Source organism: Mesocricetus auratus, unplaced genomic scaffold (assembly GCF_017639785.1).
Source record: "Mesocricetus auratus isolate SY011 unplaced genomic scaffold, BCM_Maur_2.0 Super-Scaffold_100006, whole genome shotgun sequence".
In the NCBI taxonomy this organism is placed as follows: Eukaryota; Metazoa; Chordata; class Mammalia; order Rodentia; family Cricetidae; genus Mesocricetus; species Mesocricetus auratus.
The window spans coordinates 98,744,028-98,756,386 of NW_024429190.1; the positions used below are offsets into that span (position 1 = coordinate 98,744,028).

General features: G+C 45.9%; 1 protein-coding gene across 1 annotated transcript in view; it reads right to left on the reverse strand.

Annotated features, from left to right (window-relative positions):
- The window catches only part of Vstm4 (V-set and transmembrane domain containing 4), a 91,078-nt gene that overhangs the window by 22,337 nt on the left and 56,382 nt on the right, over window positions 1-12,359 (reverse strand). The window contains exons 6-7 of the mRNA XM_040747734.1: window positions 3,178-3,284; window positions 1,882-1,943 (exon numbers count right to left, since the gene is read on the reverse strand). Coding sequence (XP_040603668.1) covers window positions 1,882-1,943; window positions 3,178-3,284 — 169 coding nt within the window. The remainder of the gene's footprint in view (window positions 1-1,881; window positions 1,944-3,177; window positions 3,285-12,359) is intronic.

Genomic DNA, 12,359 nt, shown 5'->3' on the forward strand with positions numbered 1-12,359 from the left:
CAGCAGGCTGTAACTACAGAAAGTTTCTTGATTCAAGACTTACTTGTGACTGTCTCCCAGCTGACTGTGGGACCCCACACATGCATGAATGTATTCTGTGTATACCATTGGATGTCCAATAAAGAACAAAAAGAGAACTCCAATAAACTACTGCTTGCTGTCATGGGCATTGTAATAGCTTTGACAATATGTTCTCATTCACACACATAGCACAAATACTTCCATTGAACAATGTTAGCAACTAAACAAATCACGGACGATCAAACACTAAAAATACTACCTAAATATCCAGGCATATATTGATATCAAAAGAATTAGTGAGTAAAAGGGGAGGAAAGGGGCAGTTTTTACTTACAGAACACTAGGTCACAAAGATAAACGGGCTGCGGGGAATGGAAGACTGACACTGACATGCCACCACAGAGACTCCCTTAGACAAAGGCAAGGGTGAGGGTGACCTAAGTGAGCAGAAGCCTTGGCCCAGCTCTCTAAAGTAACTGCTAATCACTGATTTCTTCCCCTATGAAAGGCTGTGCCTAAGTTCTTTTTCCTGCTTTTACTGTGAGCTGGACATAGGGCCTGGCTTCTGACATATAGGGAACAAATAGAAAAAAAGCAGTGGGGAACTGGTAGGCGTGGCCTTCACCACGGGTTGAAATGGACATCACATCTTAAGGACACACAGCTGCCCTCCACCATCATCAGTTCCAGTAACAGGTAGTCAGCCTCCATTAGAAAATCTTAAAAGGAAGCAGGAGCTTTGGTGGCACACGCCTGTAATTCCACACGCAGGAGGCAGAGGCAGGCGGATCTCTGTGAGTTCGAAGCCAGCCTGGTCTACAGAGCGAGTTCCAGGACAGCCTCCAAAACAATACAGAGAAACCCTGTCTTGAAAAAAAACAAAAACAAAAACAAAAAAAACTTAGAAGGAAAGTTCCAGAATTGAATAATCCATAAGCTTTTAAATTGCTGTTTTTAAATAAATCTTGTAGTTGTTCTGTGGTAGAATTGGCCATTGTTACCTCACTGTGTCTAATTTAGAAAGTAAACATTATCAGGGTTATGTGTGAAGAAAATGGAGCACGCATTTGTAGGGTTTGATATAACCAATGGTTTCAGGCATCTTCTGTGGGTTGCTGGAATATCTCCAAAGTGGACAGCCAGCGGAGGTGCTGCATGGACATCATGCTGAGGTTGATAACCTAGAGCAGAGGTTCTCAGCCTTCCTAACGCTGCCATCCTTTAATATAGCTCCTCATGTTGTGGTGACCCCAACCATAGAACTATTTTTGTTGCTACTTCATAACTGTAATTTTGCTACTGTTATGGATTATATTATAAATATGATATGCATATCTGATATGTGACCCCTGTGAAAGCATCATTCAACCTCCCCAAAGGACTCATGATCCACAGGTTGAGAACCACTACCTTAGATTAAAACACCCCAGCTATGTTAGATGTTAGCAGCAGCAGGTGAAGGTCAACAAAAACTCTGATACCTCAAAGATTACCTAAAGCTTTTTCAAAGTTAAAAAAAATTAACATATTTTCCTGGAAAGATCATTAGCATCTTCTCCAGAGAGTTCTTAGGTAAATGAATGCAAGCAGGTCCACTTCCTATTTTATACCCTTCTGTGTTTGCTCTTGTTTTTGTAGGGGCACATTTACAGTGAAAAGCAATTCCATTTGGATTTTCTTGGAAGGTCATTCTGAGAAATTAAGGTGAAGGAAAAACTGACTCAAAAATCTGATCTGAGAAGAGAGAATGCCTTTAGGAACAGAGGTAACAGATTTTTAAAATATTTAGAGCTCGCAGAGGTACTGTTGGACCCTTGTACAGTTTTTGTGTTAGAGGGACCACAACAAACAGTTACTCACCAGGGCGACTTTCCTCTGTGGTTTCAGCAGCTTTGGTTTGTGGAATGTGGTGACTATTGGAGCTGTGGAAGGACACCAAGTTTTAGCTTGAAATTCCTCCAAGGCCTCCTAACGCCCACCATCACAGGCTCTGTGTGCAGACCGTATGAGCCTTCCTACTCCCAAGAAGAACTCCAGCTTCTGGGGTCGGTACCCTTGGGCACCTCTAACTGGAGAAAAATCATTCCTCATCTTTACATGTTATTGCCCTCCTTAGGCCAGGTCACAACAGTTCTGTATAGGTCTCTGTCACCTGCACGGAAGTCAAGGGGCTGAGAGACGGCCAGGAGATCTTGGTCAAGGCTGAGGTAGTACTTTTCCCTGGAGACTCTGATCTCCCCCTGACTCCAGGGACAGCGGCTGACCCCCACCCAGTCCTGTGAGTTCGTCAAGGCGGGACTTGCTGTCCCAGCTTAACAGAAGCAAACAGAGGCTCTTCTACCGGTGTATAGCTAGTGTTGACTGACATGACTTGAACTTGGAGTTGAAAGCCCAATCCAAGACTTCATTCCCCAAGTGCAATCTGCATCTCTTGTAACTCGGACAGTGTCCACTCTGCAGTGACTGACACAATACAGAGGTGTGAGCCCCGGCTGCGGTGATCTCTGCTCCTCCCCCTCCCTCCCAACCTTCCTTCCTCTCAGCTGTGCCTCTTCCAGCTTCTTCCACAGGACTTAGTGAAGGGATGAAATGCATTTTGTCATGTTAAAGTTGTCTCTTACATCTATAACTCAAATTTGCTGAGGGATGGACATCTAGATAGGATACTCTAAGTATCTAAACAGGGTCTATCCTTGGTTCTGGTAAGATCCATGCCTCTTCCCCCCCTATTTAAGTAACCCCCATCTTGCTCATTCCTATTGATTTTAATAAAAACAGCAACCACAGAATAACCAGTCACAGAATATGCATTTTATCAGCAAAATATGTTTGAGATGTACTGCATACATTTTTGACACATCAGAGATGTTCTTTCTCTTTAAGAACCAAGAAGATGTTGCCAGCCCCTGCCTCACCGTTTAGAAGTCCACAGTAAATTCAGCATGGGCTTTCCTGTGCATGCTGCTTACCTCAGTGCCCATGGCCAAATCCCAGTTTATAATGTCCAGACTCTAGCCATTTGCACTACAGTAGCGCTGAATGACCAACCCCCCCCCCCCATCTAGTCGTCTGCCCCGATCCCACAGTAGACTCCTGGCTCACCCCTGCTTCAGTCTAGATGACTTTCACTTAAGAAACTCCAGGTCTGATTCTTACCTTTGGCAGGGACTGCAGGTGGGACATCTACCTTCTCTTTCTGCCTCTTGCCCTTCTGGGGCTGCAGTGGGGCCAAGCTGGTCACGCTTGTGACAGTCTCCCCTGAGCTGTAGAAGAAAAAGGCTCAGATGAAGCCAATGTGTATTCATTGCTGAAAATCAGGATGGGACAGGAACTAGCGGCTTCCCAGGAGCTCTTGAAGACTCCCTGTGGAGGTCTACAGGCAGGGAGTGTCTTACATTGTCTCTAGAGGAGTCGGCAAGTCTGCCACTCTCCCTTGGCCAAGATAAAGGTGATGAAGTGAACTAGTTTGAGACTTATGGTATGCTTCTCAAAGTTCAAATTCCCTGAAATAACCAAGGACCAGCTTGGTTCACATTAGTTTGAGATGTATAGCTTATAGATACATTAATTGGGTGTGGGAACACCAGACCTTGAGCAGAGACCCACTTCCCCTTCTGCCTGGGAGTAGGCAGCTGTAAGACAATGTTTAGTAAAAACATGTTTACTAAAAACGATACAATAAGTTCCTGGCCACTTCCCCTTCTGCCTGGGAGTAGGCAGCTGTAAGACAATGTTTAGTAAAAACATGTTTACTAAAAATGATACAATAAGTTCCTGGGAAAGGCCTTCCCACGGAAACCGCCCTGACCTCGACCTTGTCCAGAGACTAACCGCACCTTCAAAAAAACCCACACACATCCACCTCTGGTGTCAGAGCAGAACCAGCCAGGGGAGAGGAGAGAGCAGAGGCTTCTCTGGTGGGAGCTTTTTCTTAGGAAGTTTTTCTTGAACCTTTTTGGAGCCTGTTTAAAGTTCTCTTTATATCATTGAACGAGTCTCTGTGTTATCAATACCCGACACCCTCCGCACGTTCTCGGACACAGGCCGCGCAGCAGACGTGACAATTGGAGGTCCCACCGAGATCGTGAAAGCGAGGTAAGTGGACGGGGTTAAGAAACTATGGGGAATAGTTCCGGGAAGCTAGAATCATTGCAGTATCAACTAAAAAAGTTACTTAAAGAACATGGGACTGCAGTCAAGTCTAAAACCCTAGAAGGCTTTCTAAAATCCATCGAACGAGCCAGTCCATGGTTCATTACTGGGGGAAGCTTAAATATTCCAGATTGGGAAGAGGTTCGCCGTGATCTTCATAGACTTTTACGAAAAGAGGGATCTGAGTCCTTGCCCCCTACGACATTCTCCTTATGGAGATTAGTGAGGGGAGCACTTTTGACAGATAAGGTTCGTCACCGCCAGGTAGTTCAGGACACAAAAGAGGCTTTTTTAGAGTTACAAGAGACTGAGACTCAAGCCTCCTTGAGTTCAGGGGAAGAGAGTGAGGAAGAGACCGTGACTGAAACTAGAGGCTCCATTGTTAGTGAGGATGAGGGGGAGTCTCTTAGTAACAACAAAAAATGGGTAGAGATCTCCGGGCACGACCCAAACAGAAGGACTCCGGTCAGAATCGGTTATATCCTTCTCTATCAGACCTAGAAAATGGAAGTAGCTCAGACTCAGACTCGTCACAGTCTGAAAAGGAACGGTTACTTGCTGAGATCGCGACCCTTAAAAAAGAACTAAAAAGATTTTAATTAAGGAAAGACAGGACAGGGAGAGAAACCCTTCCCCATACTCTGAAAAAAGGGACTCCTCCTATGAGATAACCCAGTCCTTCTCAGACCTGGAGGGAAGACCCAGAGGAGGGGTCCAATGCTGCCTGGTGGTGGCCCCAGTAATGGAAGTTCCAGATCCGAACAATTCTGGACAGGTCATTAGGCGTCATAACCCTTTAAATTTTAAGGATATAAAACAACTTAAAGAGGCAACTTTAAATTATGGAGCACAGGCTCCCTTTACACTTTCCTTAATGGAATCTTTTGCGTCTCTTAATTTGACACCTGGCGATTGGCAGCAGCTTTGCAGAGCAGCTCTGTCGGGGGGAGATTATTTGATTTGGAGAGGTGAGTTTCAGGAAAGATGCAGCCAGACAGCCCAAAGGAATGCACAGGCCGGACAGCCCCAGAGAAATGTGGAGATGCTTACCGGAAGTGGTCAATACGCCACCATTCAGCAGCAAATGCAATATGACATCGCAGTCTATGCCCAAGTGGCAGCAGCGGCCCAAGGAGCTTGGAAAGCATTGCCTTCCAAGGAAGGAGGAGATCATCTGTCCAAAGTCCTTCAAGGACCTTCCGAACCTTTTCAAGACTTCGTAGACCGTCTCAGTCAGGTAGCAGAAAGAATATTTGGGGGCATTGGGCCTGCGATGCCAGTCATAAAGCAGATGGCATTTGAAAATGCAAATAAATATTGTAAGGAAGCCCTTCGCCCCTATCGCAATAAAAGTCTAAATGACTATATCCGGATCTGTAGGGACATTGATGGGAACTTCATCCAGGGCCAAGTGTTAGCTGCTGCTATTCGGCCCCAAGTGGGGAAAGAAAGACCTACTCTGGGAGGGAGAAAAACATGTTTTAGCTGCGGTAGGGAGGGACACTTCCGTAGAGAGTGCCCTCAAAATAGTACTACGGGTCTCAAGAGACCTGGTTTATGCCCCCGTTGCCGAAGGGGATATCATTGGGCCAAAGACTGCTACTCTAAAACTGACTGGGAGGGAAATTTCCTTTCTGCTAATAATAATCAGGGAAACGGGAGGAGGGCCCCGCCCCAGGGCCCCAAAACCAATGTGTACGGGGCAATGACCCCTGCTCTGGGCAGTGGCAGGACTCATTTTCTCCCCCAGAGCAACCCCTTCATATCTCAGACCTCCTTAGAGCCACCTCGGGAGTGCAGGATTGGACCTCGCTCCCTCTGCCCGGGCAATCCTAACACCGGAAATGGGGATCCAGGCCCTCCCTACTGGGGTGCATGGGCCATTGCCCCCAGGCACGGTCGGACTACTTTTGGGACGGTCCAGTACTATTCTTCGAGGCATCCAGGTACATCCCGGTGTTATAGACCAGGATAGTGAGGGGGAGATTAAAATAATGACATCAGTGGGCAGTGGGGTTGTTGCCATCCCTGCAGGAGAACGGATTGCTCAGATACTCCTTCTCCCTACAGCTCCTTGTGAGGCTAGAAAAATTAAAGAGAAAAGGGGCAACCAAGGTTTTGGAAGTACCGGCCCGGCAGCATTTTGGGTAGCCACTATGGAGAACCGCCCCCAGCTTACATTAAAGATAGAAGGCAAGTCCTTTAGGGGCGTCTTAGATTCTGGGGCAGATTTCTCTGTCCTCTCAGATAAATTCTGGCCCCCCACCTGGCCGAAAGAGGAAGGGACAGTGACCCTCCAGGGAATAGGACAGGCTGTGCCCCAAAAAGCCTCAGAATCTTAAAGTGGCAAGACTCTGAAGGCCACACAGGGCTTTTCCAGCCATATGTTTTGCCTGGCCTCCCTATTAACCTCTGGGGAGGGGACCTCATGCAAGAAATGGGAGTGGTCCTCACCACTCAGGCACCCAAGTCCAAAAGCAGGGGCCCCCAGATGATGCAAGGGAGGGGCTGGAGCCCGGGGAGGGAACTAGGTAAACTAGAACAGGGAGAGGTTTGCCCTGTGGCATCCCTCCCTTTGGAGACCAGGGCCCCAGGGGATAGGAAGGGTTTTGGCCATTTTTGATGAGGGTCACTGTTGCGCCGCCAGCCCCCATACCCATCACATGGCTATCAGATGATCCGGTATGGGTGGAACAGTGGCCCTTACCAGCGGAGAAACTAAGGGCGGCTCACCAGCTAGTTCAAGAACAATTGGAGGCAGGTCATTTGGTTCCTTCCACGTCCCCTTGGAATACCCCTATATTTGTAATAAAAAAATCTTCAGGGAAATGGAGGTTACTACAAGACTTGAGGGCCGTGAATGCGACCATGCAGCCTATGGGGGCTCTGCAGCCTGGCTTGCCCGTGCCTGTGGCCATTCCTAAAGACTGGCATTTGATTGTCATTGATTTGAAGGATTGCTTCTTTTCTATTCCCTTGCATTCTCAAGATAGTCCTCGGTTTGCGTTTAGCCTTCCTGTGATTAACTTTAGGGAGCCTGCCCTTCGCTTCCAATGGGTGGTGCTCCCCAAGGGATGGCTAATAGTCCAACTATATGCCAGATTTATGTAGCTGCCTGTTTAGATCCCCTCAGACGTAAGTTCCCTGATCTTTACATTATCCACTACATGGATGATATTCTTTTGGCCGCGGTCGAAGAAAGACAATGTTACATAGCCTTTGCAGAGCTACAGGAGCTTCTGGAGGCCCGAGGATTTATTTTGGCTCCTGAAAAGATCCAAAAGAGACCCCCTTATACTTATTTGGGTCATCAAATTCAACAAACTGGCCTCCGGCCACAAAGACTCCAAATCGATTGTTCAAATTTAAAAACACTTCATGATTGGCAGAGATTCTTGGGAGAGGTGCAATGGTTTCGCCCTTCTCTTTCTATTAAAACAGGGGCTCTTAAAGCGCTTTATGATATTCTTCCTGGGGACCCTGCTCCAACTTCCCCTAGACAGATTACCCCAGAGGCCAGGGAAGCCCTACAATTGTTGTTAAGAAGTATAGAGCAAGCCCACCTTCGGCGTATAGATTATGGGCAGCCCCTTGTTCTGGTTGTACTTTCATCTAGCTTTTCGCCCACTGCCGTGTTTTGGCAGACTGGTCCTATTTATTGGGTACATTTGTCAGCCTCCCCTAAGAAGGTAGTGACCCCTTACTATGATCTCATTTTACAATTGTTGTGGAAGGCACACAAGTTTAGCATTCAAACCTTTGGAAAGAGTCCTGATAAAATTATCCTTCCTTATGGTAAGGAGGAGGTGGAACATCTACAGATCTTCCATGATGGGTGGACCCTGTTTATTACATCTACAGGCGCACAGTTTGATAACCAATATCCCAACAGCCCCTTGATGTCTTTTTTCAAACAACACCCTGTGATCTTTCCCAAGATTTTAAAGGAGAACCCTCTAGTTGGAGCTCGCTCAGTCTTTACAGACGGCTCCTCCAAGGGTTTCGCAGTGGTGGTTTCTTCTCAGGTGCAGAAGAGGGTACCCATAGGGCAGATGTCAGCACAAGCCGCCGAGTTGTTTGCATGCTTGATGGCTTTCCAAATGTTTGAGGGAGAGCCCTTTAATTTATATACGGATAGTGTTTATGTTGCCAACATTGTTAGACCTTTAGAAACTTCTCCATATGTTCTTCCAACCTCCCAGGTTCGTTCCTTATTAGTTCAGCTCCAACATCTTATTTGGCAGCGCATCCACCCTGCTTATGTGGGATTTATTCGTGCACATACTAACCTTCCAGGACCCCTTGCCCAGGGCAATGAAATTGCTGACTCCTTGACCCGCCCTAGGGTCTTATTTACTCAGGAGCAGCTGGCCCACCAGCTCCATGAGAGGTATCATCTAAATGCCCGCTCCATTAAATTTCACACTGGGTGCCCCTTATCCATAGCTACACAGATTACCTCTCAGTGCCCTGATTGTGCCCCTTATCATAATTCTCCCAATGAGGGGGTAAATCCCCGGGGCCTCAGGGCCAACCATCTCTGGCAAATGGATGTCACTCACCTGCCGCAGGCAGGGAAATTAAAATATATGCATGTCTCTGTGGATACGTATTCTAAACTGATTTTTGCCTCTCTCCACTCAGGAGAGAAGATTAAAGATGTTATTTCTCATTGCCTACAGGCCTTTGCCTACATGGGTGTACCCGATGCCCTAAAAACGGACAATGGCCCTGCCTATGCCAGCAATCGCTTTGCTGCCTTTTGCAGGGAACATCACATTGTCCATTCTTTTGGTATTCCTCACAACCCCACGGGACAGGCTATTGTGGAGCGCACCCATGCCACTCTCAAACAGTATTTTAAGAAAATAAAAAAGGGGAGTATGTTACCTCCCCCAATATTCAGTTATCCACCATACTTTACATTTTAAATTTTTTGACCATAGATCATAATAATTTGTCTGCTATGGAGAGACATTGGAACAAACCCTCCCAGTCCTTGGGATGGGTCAGATGGAAGGATTTGATTACAGGAAAATGGCAGCCACCCACTCCCCTACTAGCTAGGGTCCGAGGGGCTGTTTGTGTTTTCCCTCCAGGAAGTGAGAAGCCCATTTGGGTCCCCGAACGGTGCATCAGGCATGTCGACCCCAATACTACTCCGGATACTAGGAATGCTCACCATGCTAAAGATGATCCAACCATTGCTGAACACTCAGGTAAGGGAAATATGGGCGTTGGTGAGGATTCCCCCCCATGTTGATGCCAGTTAGTCATTCCAGCTCCCTGTTCATCAATTTTTATAACACCAATAATACATTGGAAGCGGCTGCTGCCAATGAGATTAAAAAGTCAGAAACTAGACATTCTGAGTTTCCCCCTCCTAAGCCTGATACCAGGGTCAGGAAGTAGGGGAATCCAAGAGATTCCCAGCGGCATACGCCTTTAATCCCAACACACCTTTATGCAAGTTCCAGGACAGCCTCCAAACAATACAGAGAAACCCTGACTCAAAAAAAAAATTTTTTTTTTGGTAACAGTAAAAGAGGTACTGGTATTAAGTAAAGAAAAAGAAAAAGACAAAGGTATATGGAATGGAAAATTTTGTTTACATTTAAGTTCTATTTTGTGAGTCATCTCTAAAAACTTTTGGCCAAAAGCCTGGCCTCTCTACCTTGCATCTACAGAGTTACAAGGAGTAGGTACGGCTGTACCCCATGACTGTAGCTCAAATGGAGGAATGATAAAAACATATAGGACTTTTTAACCTTTTTAGTTCAAGGATTGGCTGGAGTTGTTCTTTTACATAGATTTCAATTAAGGAAGCTTCATTGCAACAGACTAATCATGACCTAGGGAAAAAGGATGACTGAAAGATGCATGTATGTTCTGAATGTATGGTGTGGCCACACCGGTATGTATGAAATGTGATTGCGAATGTGTGAGTGTGAACTGCTTATATGATTAAAAGGATACTTAAATCCCTTCAAAAATAGTTAAGAAGCTACCTAGATTGCGTTAAATATAGCCAAAAGGAACATCCAGCCAGTCTGTTAATGTTTTAACAGAAAAATTTAGGATACAAATGAGGCCTTGTCAGCTAGTGAGAGTTCTACAGGTTAGATTGGGAAAGACTGCTCACAGACTTCAAATAATTTTCAAAAGTTATTTAGTAAGCCCAATTTACCTAGATAGTTAACCAAGGAGGGTAGACAAATCCTTCTACTGTTATGGTCCAGCTTCAACAGTTCAAAAAGAAAACTTTTTTAGAAAATAAAAAAGGGGGAATAATGCCCCCAGTCCCCACATGACTCATCAAATAATACACTCCTCATTTAAAAATTTTATAATGTGAATGCCAGTGAGCTTCAGACAGATTCTGGCATGATGGAACTTGAGCAACCATTGCTCAGGTCAAATGGAGACATCCATGCACTAGACAGTGGAGAAGACCCTAATTTGGGGTCGAGGGCATGTTTGTGTTTTCTTGTAGGAAAAGAATAAAGCTTCGGCAACTGTCAGACCATTTAGTGAGATGCATGGAGCAGAGAAAAACTGGACCTGAGACCATGGGAGCCTACCTAAGCCAGTTTGAGTGAGATCTCCTAAATCAGTGTTCCTGATTCTTGATGTCATCGAATCTACAGCCCAAGAAAGAAAGAAAACAGTCGGTTCGAGATTTCCAGTTTCTCAACAGACCTGCTGCATCAACCTTCCGGACCCATGAGTTTTCATCATGAAGCTAACAGAGAAAAAAGGACCCATTTAAAGCATTTGGACATTGGTATGGACTATGATGAGTGGCAAAAGCCTCTTTTCAGTATTTGAACAGGACATGGTCACTTGATGGTTCCTGTTTCTGGAATCACGACTAGGCCAGTGTATTTTTCTGGAGAAATGCAACTTGTCCTAATGCGACAACTATTGTTCATATTTTTCGTAATGCTACATGTGTAACATCAATGATTGTACCTAATGTATCTGTGCAAGTGCACTTTCTAAATGCTTTCCTGAGCAGATCTTAAAACGATTGGAAACTTTATCAAATTGTAAATGTAAATCACATGCGGGTTACCCTTGTAACAGACGAAGGCTGGTAGAATGTTATGGCCCAGATCTGGTGATGGGTATGGTAATGGAGAGGCGCTATGTCAATGGGGGTCCTGGAAATGGTGGCAGTGGCGGTAGGCATTCTGGCTTTATGCCGAGCTCAAACGTGCCTTGTTCCAGAGACAAGAGATCCGTAACCAAGTATTGCTTAGCTTAGCCCATGGCAATCCCGATAGCCATGAAGGTTGGTTACAGATGATTTAAGGTTGGGGTATCTCCGATGACGGGCAACCTGTGGGGAAGACCCCTCCCACCTAAAACAGGGGTTCAAGGTCCCCCAAAGACGGGAAAGGGAGGGTGACCCTACTTGACCTAAGCCAGGAGTGCCTCATTTGAAAATAAAAAGGGGTGAATTGTGGGAACACCAGACCTTGAGCAGAGACCCACTTCCCCTTCTGCCTGGGAGTAGGCAGCTGTAAGACAATGTTTAGTAAAAACATGTTTACTAAAAACGATACAATAAGTTCCTGGCCACTTCCCCTTCTGCCTGGGAGTAGGCAGCTGTAAGACAATGTTTAGTAAAAACATGTTTACTAAAAATGATACAATAAGTTCCTGGGAAAGGCCTTCCCACGGAAACCGCCCTGACCTCGACCTTGTCCAGAGACTAACCGCACCTTCAAAAAAACCCACACACATCCACCTCTGGTGTCAGAGCAGAACCAGCCAGGGGAGAGGAGAGAGCAGAGGCTTCTCTGGTGGGAGCTTTTTCTTAGGAAGTTTTTCTTGAACCTTTTTGGAGCCTGTTTAAAGTTCTCTTTATATCATTGAACGAGTCTCTGTGTTATCAATACCCGACACCCTCCGCACGTTCTCGGACACAGGCCGCGCAGCAGACGTGACAATTGGGCACAGTGTAACTTGGCTATCACTGTATGGTTGTCCACTAATGACGTCACCAAAATTATACATGTACTTGAGCTAGCTTCCCTAGAGCCAACATTCTTTGTCCATGTCTTTGGGTTCCGTGATTCACAAACCAAGTGCCTCTCAGCCAAATAAGAAGGGACTCAGGGGAGCTGCACCTTCAGGGTCCTCCATAAGTACAAGGGGCTTGATGCGTGCATAAGAGTTAA